Here is a 17,880-nt window from a genome sequence, read left to right as displayed (position 1 = left end):
CCCTGAGTGCCCCCACCTGCCTCGATACACCTACTAGCCCCACCCCCGCCGCGGCGCGGGCGCGCTCGTGCTTTTGGTCCCTCTGCCCGTGCCGTAGGGGGCGGCTCGGGGAGTGGGAGGTGCCGGTGATGGTGCGCGCGTGCAGGTTGCGTCACGCGCCGCTCTCCGCGGGGGCGGTACGGCGGCCGCGAGGCTCTGCCGCCCCGCCGCCATGGACTACCGGGCGGCGGCGATGAGCCGGGCCGTCCCGGGGCAGTTTGATGATGCCGAGTGCTCGGACGGGTGAGAGGCAGGGCGGCGGTGGGGAAATGGAGGTGCGCGGGTTGGGAGGGGGGGCACGGTGGCCTCAGGCTGAGGCGAGGCGCGCAGGCCTGGTCGGCTCGCTCCGTTTGGGCATGGTGCCGGCTCCGGGCTCGGCCTGACTACTCTGCCCGTGCTGCTGCCGTTTCTTTTCCCTCGCAGTCGCTTGTCAAGAAAATGTGGCAAAAAAGGAGCGAGCTGTGAGACGAGAAGCCCTCGATAGCGGTCTCAGTTTGGGTCGTTGCTGGGGAAGGTGGGCTGCGGGAAGGAACAGAGATGCTACCTTAGTTAAAACTTTGTGTGAAGGGGGAAAAATTTGCTCTCTCACTCTTAATATTGTTTGAGTTCTGTTTCAACACTAAAGTGGACTGACTGAACTGCAAACTTTGCGTAATTTAGATCAGTTAACTTGTAGTTAGTTGGCTGAAAATAAGCATCTGAAACCATATAAGAGAATTTAGTTAAGACAAGGTATATTTGGGAACTAGAATGCACTGTCTGTTGAACTTAAAGCTTTTTGTGTTTAGCAGGAAGCAGAGGATTGAGTAAGGAATGGTCTTGACCTGTTTGTTCAGGCTGTTATTTTTCTATTTTACCACTTAAATAAGTATTAAATACCTGAGAATACCCGAATTAAATACCTGAGCAGAGAATCTGCTCAGAGGCATGCTTGTTTTGGCAGAAAACAAGATAGTCTGAAGAAATCAAAAGCGCTAGTAAGTCAGATTTCACCTACAAATTCTTTTGTAGTCCGTTAGTAACTCCAGGCTACCAACACAATCAATATGAAAAAAAAAGAAGCAGACCTATCTTTTGCCACCAGTGAGAGCTGCTGTAAAGTCTTGTCATGTAGAAATCTGCTGTAGTGTGTGCTGTGGCAGCAGCAGAGTGGTTTGGCTTTGATGAAGGAGCTGACTGGTGTATCATCTGGCATGATCTGTTCATTCTGCCTGGAGTCACAGAGGGATCTCAATGTTTTTAAACAGAACAAGTTAGAAGGTGGCATGAAGCAGCAAATAACATAATTTAAGTGTAGCCTAGTCTTTAAAGACAGTGACATGCTCATATATACCTGTATAAAGACAGATGAAATGGCAAATATCTTGATGACTGTGTGGTGATTGTAGTTATAAAAATGTCTGTATTTGTTTGCAGTGAGCTTCCTCAGGACACAGAAACAGCTGAAGTATGTGAAATATCTGAGAATTGCCAGTCATGCTTGTGTGAAAAGGATAACACTGAAGAAGATGATCATGATGATGAGGAAGATGAGGATGAAGACTGGGACTGGGATGATGAGATGGGAAGACTCATGAAACGCCACAATGCTGCTGCTGGATGCAATCCACAGGTAAGTTGAAGGCTATTTTGAGGGCATCTTGGTTACCCAAGAGCAAATGGGGCTGACCCCAAGGCTTTTTTCAATGTTAATATTATTCTGAGCAAAAATCCAAATGGAACTTTTTCCTCAGGTGGATGTCTTTCCTTTGAGTCTCTTCCTCTGTCATGCGATGTATGTAGGTGCATTGTAGCCAGGCCTCCTCTTGAGTTTTCTTGCCCCAAATCCTGTTGCTGCATTCTCCTTGTTTCTGCAGTCCTTCTATTTTTAAGCTTTTTTAACCTTTCTTTCTTTGCATACTCTGATCTTAGTGCTGTTGCTTCTTTCTCAGTATTGGTCCTCTTGTTCCTTTCCCTTTGTTTCCACTGAATTTTGAGACAGTACCTGCTTGTCATGCCAAGGATGAAACAAGTTGTGTTTTGGACTAATAGTGAAGGAGGTGAAAGAATGTATAGGAGATGGAGGGAGGTGCTAGAAATAGATGAATTTAGAGCTAGCACTATTGGATTGGAAATATTTTGTTTGCTGCAGACTGAAAAGCACATACTGTGTGAAAACTAGCATTCTTCTTACCCTCCGCTTGGACGATTAAGGTTAACCGTTCCTTTTCTTGCTGACATCAGTACAATAGAATAGTTGAGGTAAAGTGGAGTGGTGCTGGTCATGGCACATTGTCTGAAACACAGTTCTTGTCCCGGGTGATTTATTCTTGCCTTTAATTAGGGGTTTGTGCTGTCTAGTGTTGGTGAAAGTGGCTATTAAGACTGCCTGTAAGAAAAGATAACAGCCTTGGAAAGTCTTCTCAGTGTTACTTCTCAGTTTTCTCCCATTTTTTTTCTTGCTTCTTTCTGCTCTTCCTCTTTCTTTTAGGGATAGAAAAAGTGTTAATATGAGGGACTTGCAGGATGATTGCCTGATTAAAAATAACTACACTGGGACACTCTCATTTTCTTCTCCGGGATTAAATGAAATGTGATGCTAAAACATATCTGTTTCTTCATCCCCTCTGGTTTTGTATGTATAAAACTCTAGGCATAGGCATCTGACCTGACTTTTCCAATGATACTGTCTCTATTTCAAGGGCTATTTAGAGAACATAAGTTATATTAACAAAACTTTTGTTTCAGGCAAATAGACAGACCCCTAGTTGCAATTCTGGAAAAATGTCTACCCCTACAGACAAGGCTTTAAGGAAGTTTGAACATAAAATTAATTTAGGTGAGTATAATTGCATTGTTGTCTTATGATAACAGATACAGTTCTGTGGTGTTCCCGAACTAATTCTGCTTACTTTAAGTCAAAGCTTGCAGGAATGGTATTTAACTGTTGCCAGGCAGATTAAAAAGAGCTCTTGTATGGCTAAAGTTGCATTTAGTCTTCATTAACCAGCTGTCATACTCCCTTTTGTTCTCCTTTCAGAGCTGGAGAGCTCTTTTTTCTTTGGTGTCTCCAGGTCACACAAAATATTTCTTCCTTAGCTTCTCTGTAGGAGTAAGCTGCCTGGCTCATGGGAGGGTATCATCTCTCTGCTGGAATGTCTTTGGCCATTCTCAAACCTGCTAAATTTCCTGGTTGATTACAGTTTCCTGTAGTGTTAGTGTGGCACCTTGTGCAACAATTGTCTCACAGGGGTGGACTCTCTGCCATGGGTGGAGAAGCTGCTGTTCTAGCCTGTGTAATGTGATGTTTATGATTTGATGGAAATAACTGTTTTGCTCAGCCTATCAGGGCTATTTGCAGCTGTGGCTGGGTTTTTTTGGTAGGATATTAAAAAGAGTTTGCATTTTCCTTCATAACTAAGGTGGTCTGAAATGAAGGCTCCAAAAAGTAGTCCTGGGATGTATAACCAAATACAGCAGCTTTTACACACTTAGCAATTAACAAACACCATCTTAAATATATTGTGGGGAGACAATCCTAGAGACTATTGCTTGTTCTGTTTAGAAAACCAACATTAGACTGTGGAAGAAAAGGGCAGATACATTTAACAGTAAGATGTTACCCAAGAGGCTGTCTCTTTCTCATCATCTCTGGATGGCGTTGCATCTCCAAGTCTGGGACTGTCTCAGTAGTCTATGTTGTTATTACAGTCCTACTTTGAAATATAGACAGATAGTTGAAAACTAAGTTAACTGATGTTTCTATGGTATATGCTTTAAATACCACTTCAGTTTGTTACAGAGAGATCCAAGCGTGTTTGAACATTGCATTGGGGTGTAATGGCTGACAGCAGAATTGCGGATGCAATTCTGAATGTGGAAAACTTCTCTGGTTTTTGTTTTTTAATTTCTTCTTATGTCTTTTTCAGATAAGCTGAATTTTGATGACTCCGTTATAAACAGAGTCACAGAAAAATCTAGACAAAAGGAAGCAGACCTGTGAGTTACAAGCAAGATGCTATTTTCATTGACCTAGTTTGAACCCAGAAGAGTTCTTATTTCCTAGTTTGATCCAGAGTTTTGAATAAATCTATTAAGAAAAGAATCTGTAAATATAGTATATGTAGTTTGCATTCTGGATTTAAAACTTTGTTTTCTGCATTTGTTACCTGAATCATTGCCAAGTTTTGATCGTCCTGTTGCTGCAGTTGGTAGCAAATCTAATCACTATTGATGTAGTAATGCAGAAGTTACCAGTGTTGCTATAGTAGCAAAAGGCTATTTTTCTCTACTCCTTTTCTAAGCAGAGGTTCTCGAGCAATTGGGCTAGAAAAAAATACTGGAAACCTTATGAAGGTTCCTCCTGAAGTTTTGGTGAGGAAAAGAGTGGGTGTGTTTCTTTTTTAAGCCAGCAGCTTATAGACATAACTTGTTAAGACAGATACCTTCTTTTCTTGCCTCCAATGAAATATGCTCACTCATGAGAAAATGGTATTTGTAATAGTGAACAGCACTGATGTTGGATTTTCCTTCCTGCAGGAAAAATACTTTCAGTCCATACAAAAGCAAACATTTATTTTCTGAGGTTGTTATCTTCTCTTTGAAGTAGAATGTCATACTTTATTCTGTCAATGTACTGATTTCATGTGTAGGATTTTATAATTTTATTTTTCACTTCTGCTAGATATCGAGTCAAGGATAAGTCAGACAGAGCAACAGTAGAACAGGTAAGTCCTTATTGTATCAAATATTTCTCTTCTGACTGGAACCAATAATTTGGAATTTTGGAGCTGGTGATAAAACTCTGGAGCTACTCTTAGGAACAGAGTTTCACCTTGGAATTGTCTTTCCTTTGGTATCATAAAGAAACTTGAATTCTGTTTTTAAGCTTTCATCAAACTCCAAGAAACAATGAAAAGTTCTGGGTTTGCCTGTTTAGTTTTTTTGGCTTGAGAGTTTGGGGTTTTTTTTTGTTTCATTATCTTTTCCTTTAAGTAAGAATGAACTATTGTTGGCCCAGGGCCACATGGCAGCTCTATTTCAGTTATCGTAACTCTGTCTTTAACACATATAATGCAATTGTGGATGGGAAATCATTCTCTTATGTCCTTTGGCTAGCTCTAAAATTGATGTATGCTCACTTAGAAAAATCTTGAAAGAAAAAGTAAGGCAGTATTCTAGAATCATGGCAGAATCCTGAGTAGCTACTATCTGAATTATCATTTGATTCTTAAAAATAGTCTGATGCTGTAGGCCCTTTAATGCAGTCCTAAGAATAGGCTATAGGAGTAAATTTTGCCCTCTTCAAAAGAGAACAACTATGTTATCTTTTCTGTATTAACCTTGAGGTATTGGATCCAAGGACTCGAATGATTCTGTTCAAGATGCTAACTAGAGGTGTCATATCGGAAATCAATGGCTGCATCAGCACAGGGAAAGAAGTAAGTTTCATTATAATTCACATGACAGTCTTTTTTACAGCAAACTAGGTAGGTGCTTATGGTGTTCAGAAGATACATTGAAATGCTTGGTTTTAATATTACTTTTTTGTGTTATTTGATTTGTATGAAGTTATCTTAGGATAAAATGCAACTTATGTTAAAGGAAGCTGTTTTTCACAGCTATATCAGACAGCTATGTCTGATAACACTTAAATGTTAACTTAAATTTGATTTCTCATTATTTCTGTGCCATAACTGAAATCTTTTGAAAGACTATGTGTATGCATAATATAAAACAATGACTGAAAAACAAACAAACCCAGGTAACCTTTTCTTCATCAAGACAGTTCTCTTGCATGCAGATCACACCCACTTCACATCTCTGCAGAGATGGGAATGCCTGAGTGGCATTTTGTTTAGGTGTTTAAAATACTACTAAACGTTTGTTACCTTTACAAAGTTAACATGTTGTACTGTTACTATGAAGTACTATTATTGGTAATTAAAACCAACCCACAGTTTTCCACAGTAAATAAGTTAGTTTTAGATTGCGTAGTCTCTAGGCCGATCTGACTTTATTTTGTGTCCTTGGATGCTGATTTAAGGCATAATTCCATGCTGTATGGTGGTGTTAGCATGAGGCATTTGGTCCATGTTTTAGGGCTTAAACAGTGTGCAGGTCTCAGATTAATCCTTCACACAAGAGCTTGTTTCAGTCTCAAAATGTGCATGACGTGGAGTTCTCTTTTGTGCTGTAACACCCCTCCCCTGTCTTAAACACTTCTTGTAAGCTGCTGCATGTAGAAGCAGTTCTCGCTTTGTGCAGTTGCACTAATTCAGCTGAGTGCCACATAAGGGCTAAAGTGAAAAAGTTTATCTTCTCTATCTGACATCCTAAAAAACATCTGAAGAAAGAACACTTTATCTGTTACTGTAAAGAACTTCCTTCAAATGTCATTTCTTCCCTTTATAATCTAATAGGCTAATGTGTATCATGCCAGTACTGCAAATGGAGAAAACAGAGCAATAAAGATTTACAAAACCTCTATTCTTATGTTTAAAGATCGGGATAAGTATGTGAGTGGTGAATTCAGGTGAGTTGAAGTTCTACCTAATTTTAATGAAGAGTGGGATTGCTTGCATGATGTTAAAATAATCATTGCTAATACTGCATATGCTGAGATTTATTTATTTATCTATTTTTAAAGATTTCGTCATGGATATTGCAAAGGCAACCCAAGAAAAATGGTGAAGACATGGGCTGAAAAAGAAATGAGGAATTTAATAAGGTGATTCTTCCATTTTTATTTTTTCAGCCTGTGAACTGAAACTCCTTCCTGTAACTAAAACTTATGTTTCTAGGAGATATCCTTCTATTGGTAGGCTCCTATTGCTTTTTTTGATCTCTGGAGTATTCCAGTATTCCAGAGAATGTCTTAAACTTACCTGTGGAAGGGAGGAGGAGGGTTGGGGGAAAGAGAAGAGGAATAAAGATATTCCTTTGTCTGGCTGTTCGTGCTGTTAAGTTCTTCAACATCTGAGCTCTATCTGACTTGACTGAAAAGTGGAGAAAAGCCAGAAATAGCTGCTGCTGAGTAGCAGCACATTGTGTATTTCTGTGTGATAAAGGTTAAGCTAGGGTTAACCTACACTATATACGCATTCTTTGTCTGAAATAGGAATGTTTAGAGAGGGGTCGGAGCAGGATAGCTGTGGGTTTTCTCACGTTCATTTCCTAGTTGTTCTTCACAAGCATGGATATCCTGTGTAAAAGCTCTTAACTGTATATGGTGTTAAGGCAACAGAGCTCCTGTAGGCACTATTGCAATGTAAATAGTGTGGTTTTTTTTTTTTTTTTTTTTTGTGTGTGTGTGTGTTACAGGTTGAATACAGCCCAGATACCTTGCCCAGAGCCAGTTATGCTAAGAAGTCATGTGCTTGTCATGGGCTTTATTGGTAAAGGTGATATGTAAGTATCCTTAGAAAATCAAAATGATTCTTTTTATTAAAAATAAACAAACCAACCCTCTGAATTTACCTAGTATTACTTTAGGCCTGTAAAATTAGCATATTATTCTTACATGTGTGTGTGACTTACAGAATACCCAGATTTTTGTCAACTACTGCTGCAGGCAGTTGGCCTGACTCTGAATCCACAGCTATATTCAAAATGAATCCCTGAAATGGTTTAATCAGAGATTATAGATGGAAAGGCTTGCTAATAATATGGGAAGATAACTCTACATTCTGTAGTACAAACATTAATGTAGCATGGTCCAGTGTCTTGGCTTATGTTGGAAACAGAGCTCCTAGTATCTATGGCAAGCATATATCAAGTTTTGCTGCCTGACAGGCCGATTCTGTGCACTTCGCTCAAGTCAGCCAGAGTGGGCTTTCCACTTAGTGAGCAGAAAGGTCAGAAACTGCTGTTAAAGCATGTACACCAGATAGGACGGAAAAAAATATTCATTTTGTCTTATTTGTCTTATTTGTGTGGTAATTTCAAGGCCTGCTCCTCTGCTGAAGAATGCTCAGTTATCTGACTCAAAAGTCCGGGAGCTGTACCTGCAAATCATCCAGTACATGAGAAGAATGTATCAAGATGCCAGACTTGTTCATGCAGATCTCAGTGAATTTAATATGCTGTACGTTTTAAAACTTTGCTCTGAATTGTAACATCTAAAGTATATGTTTGGGCAGCTTCTATGCATACGTTCAAAGTACTAATCTATCTTTGGGGTGAGGGGAGACTTTTTCAAGACTGTACTTTCAATTTTATCTACTTAATTGTGTAGCTCTTAACCTAGATTTGAAATCTCTATAACCCCCCCATCAACTAATGAAAAAATCAGCAAGGGGTGTGTGTGTGTGTGTGTGTGTGTATATGTGTGTGTGTGTGTGTATATATATATATATATATATATATATATATATAAATAATATATGTAAGTAATGAAAAATATACACGCATGCATATACAGACTTCTTTTTCTTCCTCCTCCTCTCTTCCCTCCCCCTGCATCCATCACTGCTTTTTGTGTTCCTTTGAAGTTTACTAATACAACCTGTGTGGAGCAGGGAAGGGATTGACAAAAAGCAACAACAAAAACACCAAAAAACCTCACTTCTGGCCCGAGCATGTGAGATACATGCTGCAAAAATGTTAGATTTGTCTGCTGATTCTTAAGTTTGTAGAACACTACTTATGCGCGTCCTTTATCTTCCATGTAGCAGTCCTGTGGAATCAGTGCAGTTTCGTGTGTCTGTTTACAGGTACCACAGTGGGGAAGTGTACATCATTGATGTGTCTCAAGCAGTGGAACATGACCACCCACATGCGTTGGAGTTCCTGCGAAAGGATTGTGCCAATGTTAACGGTGCGTGGGCTGCACTTCAGCTCTGGTTTTGATGGTTTGTTTGTTTAGGAAGGTGAACTGTGTTCTTCCTTATGTTCTTTCAGCTATGATTCTTGACTGTCAAAGCTGTCAAACTTTAATCAGAATGTTCCCTTTCCTAGGTTCTCATGGCTTTCTCAGGGAACTGCAAGCTGCGCTGAGTTCAGAAGACTGTGTAGTCTATTTTACTAGAAACTATTTGGCCAAAGTGAGTCACATGGATGAATTCCATATTTGCAATAGAAAGCAAGGATCAGAGTCCTAGCCTGCAGCAGCGCCCATGCTCGTCTTAGCTGCCCCTATTTTAAGGAATATGCAGACATACTGATCCATTTCCTTCTGTAACTGGAACTCATAGCTGGAATTCCTCAACTGGCAAGTTGCTATGTATTATAAAGTTCCCTGCATTAGTCCAGCTCAGCTTAGAAGATCAAAACATTCTCTAACTTATTAGAGAAACATCACTTACCATAGTATTCTGATTAACAATCATAGAATTAGTAAGGTTGGAAGGGACCTCTGGAGATCATCTAGTCCAACCTCCCCGCTCAGCAGGGTCACCTAGAGCATGTTAGACAGGGTTGCATCCAGGTGGCCCTTGAAGATCTCCAGAGAAGGCGACTCCACAACCTCTCTGGGCAACCTGCCCCAGTGCTCCATCACTCTCACACGGAAGAAATTCCCCCTCACATTCAGGCGGAACTTCCTGCGATTCAATTTCTGCCCATTGCCTCTTGTCCTGTCACATGGGACAACTGAAAAGAGTTTGTCCCCGTCCCCTTGACACCCTCCCTTCAGGTACTTGTACACATTGATAAGATCCCCCCTCAGTCTTCTCTTCCCCAGACTGAAGAGGCCCAGCTCTTACAGCCATTCCTCATAGGGCAGATGCTGCAGCCCTCTGATCATCTTTGTAGCCCTACGCTGGACTCTCTCCAGTAGCTCCATGTCTCTCTTGTCCTTGGGAGCCCAGAACTGGATGCAGTACTCAAGCCCTGGTGAGGCCTCATCTGAGTCGAGGGGCAGGATCACCTCCCTCCACCTGCTGGCAACACTCTTCCCAATGCACCGCAGGATACTGTTGGCCTTCCTGGCCACAAGGGCACATTGCTGGCTCATGGTCAACCTGTCATCCACCAGCACTCCCAGGTTCTTCTCTGCAGAGTTGCTCTCCAGAAGGTCAGCCCGCCAGCTTGTACTGGTGCCTAGGGTTATTTTTGCCTAGGTGCAGGACTCTGCACTTGCCCTTGTTGCACCTCATGAGGTTCCTCTCCACCCAACTCTCCAGCCTGTCCACAATGTACCTTTATAATACATTTTTTCTTAAAGATTTAGTCTTCATGGAGTATGTGGGAATATGTGTAACAGATATGTCTTCTGCTAGGCTCTGTTCCTCTCAGAGGGCAAGTATGTTGCTGCAAACTGCTTCCCCCTACCTCAAGCCCTTTCTTTTCCATGTGATTTTTTTCTTATTTTAAAAGATACTTGAAAAAAATCTGTGGAACAGATCTGCTTTACATTTTGGTTCTGTGTGTGTGTTGATACCAGTATGCAAGTTGTTTTTTATTCCTTTTTTCTTCATGAATTTGTGGTTAATTTCTTCTGGATCAGATAATTGCATCTTTTTATTTTGTTTTGTCATCTATTTTGGCTTGCTCTCCCTAAATGTTTGGTGCCCTAGTGAGGGTGGTTTGAGGATTTTTTTTTTTCTTTTCCCACTTTTTCTCCCACTACACTTTTTTTTCTGTGTAATTCTAGAGACTGTGAGAAATGTGTAGCTTTGTGTTCTCTCCAGAAGTACAACCTCAAAATTTAATTATATTTGACAAAAAAAAAAAAAAAAAAAACCATAATGGAGAAAATGCTAGTATGTTACTGTGCGCCATATGTCTTCATACTAAAGTGGATCATAATTAGGCTGCACAGTGTTTCTCTGGATATGTCTCATATTCTCTGACAATAATTGGACGTCTACAGAACTTATTCTTTGAAATAGTCGTGTTTTTAATCTTGGTCACTGCAAATACTGTACCAGTCCTAAACTACTCCTTCCTTCCTGAACTCAGCCCCATTCAGTCTAACTCCAGCTGAAGTTGATTTGGCTTTGATGTTTAACCAGTTTCTCCTAGATTTGTTGCAGCTAAAAGTTTTATTTTGGATGGCCAAGAGTGCTTTGACTAGTGAACCCAGTAGGATGCAATATGTGCAGCTGAGACTTCTGTGAGTCCTCAGGGCAATTATTTTGCTATAACTGTCATGTTAACATGAGAGTTGCATGTGTCATACAATGACTTTTGATTTTTGTCTTTAATTCCTGTTAGATTTTTTCCAGAAGCACAATGTTGCGGTGATGACTGTGAGGGAGCTGTTTGAGTTCATTACTGATCCTTCTATTACGAATGAGAACCTGGATGATTATCTCTCTAAGGTAAGACCTCAAGGCCTTATTGCTTGTCTAAAAAAGTTTGAATAAAATAATCGTATCTAGTTCAAACTCGCATCTCACTTAGTCTACAGCCTGCTCTTGAAGTGAGCTGGTACCTGGTGTTGGTCTGCCAGTATGTCAGACATATGTGGATCTTTTCCATATGCATCATTATAGCATAACCATATTTATATAGAGAAAGGAATTAAGAATGCAGACTTAAGCAGGGAGAATTAGGAAAGGAAAGGAATGACTCAAGGCAATATTATTCTAAGGAACACAGTTTTGCTAACCAAATGTAGTGGCTGGTGAGACATACTAATTTCAGGAGGAGGAAGATGTAACTTCTTTTCTAAGTGCCATTCCTTTGCTTCTAGTTAGATGGAAAAACAGCTCTTCCAATTGAAGCAACAGAAACATGGAGGAGCTAAATCTAAGCCATGTAAACCAGGCCAAGAGTGGATATATGATGTATACGGCCAATCCTGGCTGAGACCATGAGGCAGAGGCTGAATGTTGTCCAAATACCAGTATGGCATGGGTATTTTCAGATGTTGTGTACCTCTGTCATAACTGGAGACTGAGTGCAGCAGAGCTGTGCTGCAGAGTTCCTCTCACTTGTGCTCCCCTGGTTTACTCAATGTGTATGATAATGAGAAAAACAAAGTCCAGTACTGGGGCACTGCTTGCTATATTTGCTGTGCTGTTATTTCCTGTAGTCATGGTGGGCCTGCATAATTTGGTCTGGAAGATGAGGGAGTGTGTTCTTCCAGTATTAAAAAGGCAAATCTGCAGTCATGAGTGAACGTGCTTTGCAGAAATGCTGGATACCGTTAGGTGTCGCTCAAGGTATTGCTATGAGGAAAGCTGTGGTGTTTTGAGTGATGAGAGACATGGAGCTACCAGAGAGAGTTCAACATAGGGCTACGAAGATGATTAAGGGACAGTAACATCTCCCTTATGAGAGAGCTGGGCCTGTTTAGCCTGGAGAAGACAAGACTGAGAAGGGATCTTATCAATGTATGCAAATATCTTAAGGGAAGGGTGTCAAGAGAATGGGGCCGAACTCTTTTCAGTGGTGCCCAGCAACAGAACAAGAGGCAACAAGCACGAACAGAAACCCAGGAAGTTCCACTTGAATATGAGGAAAGAATCTTTACTATGAGAGTGACAGAGCAGTGGAAGAGTTTGCCCAGAGGGGTTGTGGAGTCTCCTTCTCTGGAGATATTCAAAACCTGCCTGGATGCAATCCTATACAGCATGCTCTAGGAGACCTTGCTTGAGGACAGGGGTTGGACTAGATGATCTCCAGAGGTCCCTTCCAACCTCAACCATTCTGTGATTCTGTGATACAAGTAGAATACAGGGAGAAATACAGATGTGAATGGTTGGTTGGATTAAATGATGTGATTCTGTAGCATGATAACATTATATTGTTTCATATTTCTTTAGGCAATGGAAATAGCATCCAAAAGAACAGAGGAGGAAAGGTCCAGTCAAGATAAAGTGGATGAGGAAGTAAGTGAGGATTTTTTGTTCTTGCTAAGAAATTAATATTAATCTTACCTCTTCTAAACAATTATTCTTTAATTTGGAAGAATTTACAGCTGATAAACAGAACGTTATGTTTATGATACTGATATATTCTTGAACTACTTGATGAAACAAAGTATTGAGAGATGCAGTGTGTAAAAGCTTAAGTGACAGTGATCAGAAATTGGAAGGCAGACACTCCACTTCGTAAACCTTGTGGCTTTGTAAACCTTGTGGCTTGAGATATCTTCCAGTTCAGGATAAGTTAACAGATCTGATTGTGCCAATATAATTGCACCAATAACACAGCAACAGGAAAATTCTTGGGGATTGTCAGATGTTTGCATAGACCAAATTGCCCATCTGGTTGTCATCCCAGTCTAATTTAGTTCTTCTACTTCTTATTTGTCGTCTTTGCTTTTACGTGCAGGAGAAACCATCACAAATCTGTTTTTTACTGAAAATTGCTAACTTTCTGGAAAGCTTCATTTGATTTCTAATCTTACGTTTCTGTTCCAGAAAAGTTTAAAAATATTTTGTCTTGAATAGAATTTTTATCAGTGGGAAAGTACTCATGTTAGTTCACCAGGCATTTATTGTTGGAGTCAACACTGCTTGTTTTTTCTTATTATTACTATTTTTTTAAAGACTTTTCTTTTGCTCTTGGAGATCTGTGGGTTTTACTTATTGCTTCTGGCTCAAGCTTGGCCAAGAAAAGACTTTTTATTTCCTAAGAGTTCCTGAGAATAGAAATTCAACTGAAGTATAGGGCCAGAGGTTACTGTTTTGTTACATTCCCACCTTTGCAAACAAATTATTCTCAGAAACAGAGCCTTTGCTTATAAGAAAGCATTCTCCTGTGAGAGAGATGGTTTACTACCATCTGAGTTGAGTTTCCTGCTTTCACAGACTTTTCATGTGACCTCAGGCTAATTGTGGCACTTTCTCACTCACTAAAGAGTGCAACTTATTAAATTCATGCTCTTTGGAGGTGGGGTCTTTGATTGCACAGCACTTGGTCTAGTCATTTTGATTGTAAAGTGTGTGTGTGGTCAGATGACGAGACTGATTTGGTACTACTGGACTCCATAGAAAACAAAAATGCATCTGATCTGGTAGTGACTTCATTTTGCTGGAGTACAATCTCAAAAGATTACATTCCAAATCTGAAGTAAGATAGTGCTGGTGGTTAGGTTATACTCTACTGTACTGCTGCAGGAACCTTTTGTGAGGTGGAGTGTATATTGACAGGGATTATTTGTATGAAGATTAAGTTAAAAAAATGCATTTTAATGGAGTTGCCTCCTGAAGGCATTGTAAGCCTCACAATAAAAACATAAGAACAAAATCCTTGGAATACAAAGCCTTAATCTCAAATCAGTTAAGAAGAAAGTGAAGGGATTGGAGAAGGCCACAAATAAGTGGGCTGCTGGTGGTCATAGTAACGAATAAACCTTTTTAGGGATGAGCTATCAAGAACGTGCAAGTTGCATGTTAGTCCACTACAGAAAAAAAGAAAAAAAAAAAAAGATATTCTTCAGTGGAAATGGTAATGGGTTACTACCCTACTCATCTTGAGTTTCTCAGAGTCATAAAACCCCTCAAGATTATTCTCCTAAAGATGCATAAATAGGAAGAAAGAACATCATAAAACTGTCTGTAAATTGGTAAATCTGCTCATTTCTGTTCACTCTCTTAGGTATTTAAGAAGGCTTACATACCTCGAACTTTGACTGAAGTTAAAAACTATGAAAGAGATGTGGATATAATGATGAAATTGAAAGAGGAGGATATGGCATTGAATGCTCAGCAGGATAACGTGAGTAGACATCCTGAAGCACTGCAAATGAGGGGGAGAGAGTATGAATTCTTCTTACTAAAAGTTCACTACTGTTGTACTTAAATTTGTCTGGTTAGTACTAATGCTTATGTTACTCTCTTTTGAGATACTCGTTTGCTCTAGATACTAGATGTAGAGTCATATTTTGATAACAATTTTATTTCTCTGTCCCTGGATGTAGATACTCTATCAGACTGTGACAGGATTGAAGAAGGATTTGTCTGGTGTTCAGAAGGTGAGAGGACCTTTTGCTATCCTTCTTTTTAATGACTTTAAATGCTTATGAGTGCAGAGAATGCCTCATCTTGCTGTTGATGCCATGGAAGAAACCTGTTGATTGCAAAATGACTGTTTCTGTTTGCTTGGGTCCTGCCCATGTGGGAATAGATCTGGCATCATAGTGTATCCAAATATGGATCGCTTTCCTGTCACCAAATATGATACTGGGTTGCTTGAGGATGAAGTGGTCATCCTTGCTGTCACCATCCTCTTTAAGGGAGTGTGTGGAGGAAGAGGGAAGATGCTTTCAAATGGTGGAAAATGTAATTGATACGAAATGTAACATGACTATAAGTTTTGATATGTTTAGGATATCTGTGCTATAATTACTGTGCAAAGATCCACCCTGCAGTGTAAGACATAAGACTTTGTTTTGCTATAGGTACAGAAATGTCACAATCAGGTACTTTAAAGCATATTGCTCAGGAAGTAGGGTAAAGATCAATCTCTAGCAGTTTATCTCAAGTTGATTACTCATGGCAGAAACCATATTTGGATCCCTTTCCTTCTTTCCCGCCCCCCTCTCCCCCCATTTTGAAACCTTGCATTGTCTAGCAGTTCTCTAGACCCACTTTAAAATGAAAATATAAACATTGGAAGGGATCAGGCTTTGGCACAATCGTCAGTCTGGTTTAAGAGGAAGTGTCTTCTGCAGTGTAGATGCCTGTGTTTCTACCAAAGCCTATTTGGGTGCTCCTAAATAGGTTTTGATACAATCTGAATATAATTTAAAAACTAACTTTCCTCTTTGTTAGCAAATTACTGTTTACCCTGTGTCAGTGGGTTTGGAAGTGCTAATGAAGCTATGCATAAGAGGTTCTATACTGTATATTCTAAATTTCTTAGTTTTAGTTTAGCTCAACCTCTTTTTCATTCTTTTTTTTGAAATTCACTGTCTGCGATAAAGGAGATGACAGAAGTTTGCTCAAGGCTTTCTTTGTAGGAGATTCTGTTCATATATTGTTTTTTTTTTTTTCCCCTTTGTGTTACTGAGTTTGAATTAGAGAGAAATTCTCTATTGGTCTATCTTGCAGATCCCTGCACTTCTTGAAAAAAAGGTAGAGGAATCAGAAACAGGCTCTGATGATGATGGCAGTTCAGAGGACTCTGATTCAGACTGTAAAGAATATGTGCATCCTAAAGATAAACCTGCTGAAGTTGGCATAGATAAAAAGGTAGGCTGGCCAGGGACTCTGTGTGTATGTGGGTTTTTTTGTTGTTGTTTAGTTTTATTTTTTTATTTTTTATCTTTAAACATCTGCCCATGTGACAGAACAAATCCAAACTTAGATTCTTAGGTCACTTCTTGATAGAAGCAAGCCATGGGCTCTTCCTGTTGTGGATAGTGAGAGCAGAGAGTAAATTTCATTATAGATGTTTGTTTTAATGGTATTCTTGTATAGAGGGACATATAACATAGCTCTCTAGCTGAGACAAAGTTAGAATCTGTGAAGGGAAGTCTGAAGCTATGCAAAGCAGAACTTAATGAAGAGCAGGCAGCTCTTCAGTACCTCTGGTTACTTTTTCAGGCTTTGGTCAGCAGATGTGGTCATGACCCTCCCCCCCAACCTTTTGCTCAGGGAGCTGAGGCCACTTACCTGTAAAACTGGAAATCTGGTAACAATGTTTATACCACAGTTGTAGTGGCTTTTGCAGAACCATTAGTGAAGGCTGACTAGCTTTGCTGTGGGAAAGAGCAAATGACATGCTAAGGGGATTATGTGCTTTTTCAGGTTTCTTTTTCCAAACTGCTTAATAGATGTGCCCTGTTTTGTTCAGGCTCCTTTGCAGAATATCACCCATGAGTGAGAGCCCTATGGAAAAGAAGAGTAAAACTTGCTGAGATTATGAGGGTTCAAGATGAGGGGGTTTGCTTGTTAGATGTCATTCCTCACCCCACTCCTTAGAAAGGATAAGAGATAACAGATTCCAAACCTGTTAAAGCAGCACCCTGCTAAACACTTTATTTTATTTTATTTTTGTCTGTAGCTACTGTCTTTCAGATGCAAAGCAGGAAGGTCTAGGTTACTTCTTACTGTTATGAATAGGTTTTCACTTGGACTTTTTGTGTGAATAAGATGAGGTGCTTGGTAATTTACATGTTGAACTGTAGGTTTAAGAACTGATTAGGAATGATTGAGTGGGCTTTTTGGTTTTGTTTGTTTGCTTTTTTTCCTCTATTATATTGACTTTGCATTTTCTGGTTGCCAGATAGGGAAGACGCTACACTCACAAATTATAGTATACTACAGTGTCATAGCACCTTCTCCTGCCAATCTTTTCCCCTCCCCTCTTGCTCCTCCCCCCTTCATCTTGCTAACAACATATTTGATGTGGTGTGTTAATTAACTTCTTAATGCAGCAGTTAAATGTAAGCCAAAGCTGCTTACTCCTTACTCCCTGTCTGTTACAGTGTTGGTATAACTAATCAAGTTAGCTTGCTCAAAATCTCTTGTTCTCACTGGCTTTAAATGACTAGTGTTTAATTCTGTGTAGGAAAGAAAAAAGATGGTTAAAGAAGCCCAAAGAGAGAAGAGAAAAACCAAAATCCCCAAACATGTGAAGAAACGGAAAGAGAAGACTGCAAAAATGAAGAAAGGCAAATAAAATTTGCTTTGGCTTGGGGAAAAGGCTTGGTTGTTGTGGACTACTTACCATCATTTTTTGTTTGTTTTTTAAATTAAAAATCCTCTATTTATATACATACAGTACTAATTGTGAGGATGTTTTTGTTAATGAGATGGTGTAATTGTTTGGACAGCATATTCCTTTTTCTTTCCTGACAGGAAAGAATGATTTTAACACATTTACGTATATTAAAATCCTTTATATATGCAGATTTAAACTGCTATTAAACTTGCATCAGTTTGTTCCTGGGGTCCTACTTCCTGCCTGCTTGCACTATATACATGCTACTTTGGTTTGCTCCAAACTTCTATGCTTTATAGC

At 39.8% G+C, this 17,880-nt stretch overlaps 1 protein-coding gene across 1 annotated transcript; it reads left to right on the top strand.

The window, feature by feature from the left end:
• The first annotated feature begins 136 nt into the window (after positions 1-136).
• On the top strand, positions 137-17,642 carry RIOK1 (RIO kinase 1). The gene is made up of 17 exons (XM_062569993.1): positions 137-282; positions 1,456-1,651; positions 2,767-2,857; positions 3,948-4,017; positions 4,703-4,745; positions 5,367-5,459; positions 6,441-6,553; positions 6,668-6,748; positions 7,342-7,428; positions 7,967-8,104; positions 8,733-8,836; positions 11,176-11,282; positions 12,732-12,797; positions 14,512-14,631; positions 14,834-14,887; positions 15,966-16,106; positions 17,428-17,642. The coding sequence occupies exons 1-17, from the start codon at positions 212-214 to the stop codon at positions 17,536-17,538; spliced, it is 1,686 nt and encodes a 561-aa protein (XP_062425977.1). The 5' UTR covers positions 137-211; the 3' UTR covers positions 17,539-17,642.
• The last annotated feature ends 238 nt before the right edge of the window (positions 17,643-17,880 follow it).

This window comes from Rhea pennata, chromosome 2 (genome assembly GCF_028389875.1).
Source record: "Rhea pennata isolate bPtePen1 chromosome 2, bPtePen1.pri, whole genome shotgun sequence".
NCBI lineage: Eukaryota > Metazoa > Chordata > Aves > Rheiformes > Rheidae > Rhea > Rhea pennata.
Note: the sequence above shows the minus strand (reverse complement) of the source record. Positions and strands in the feature narration are given on the sequence as shown.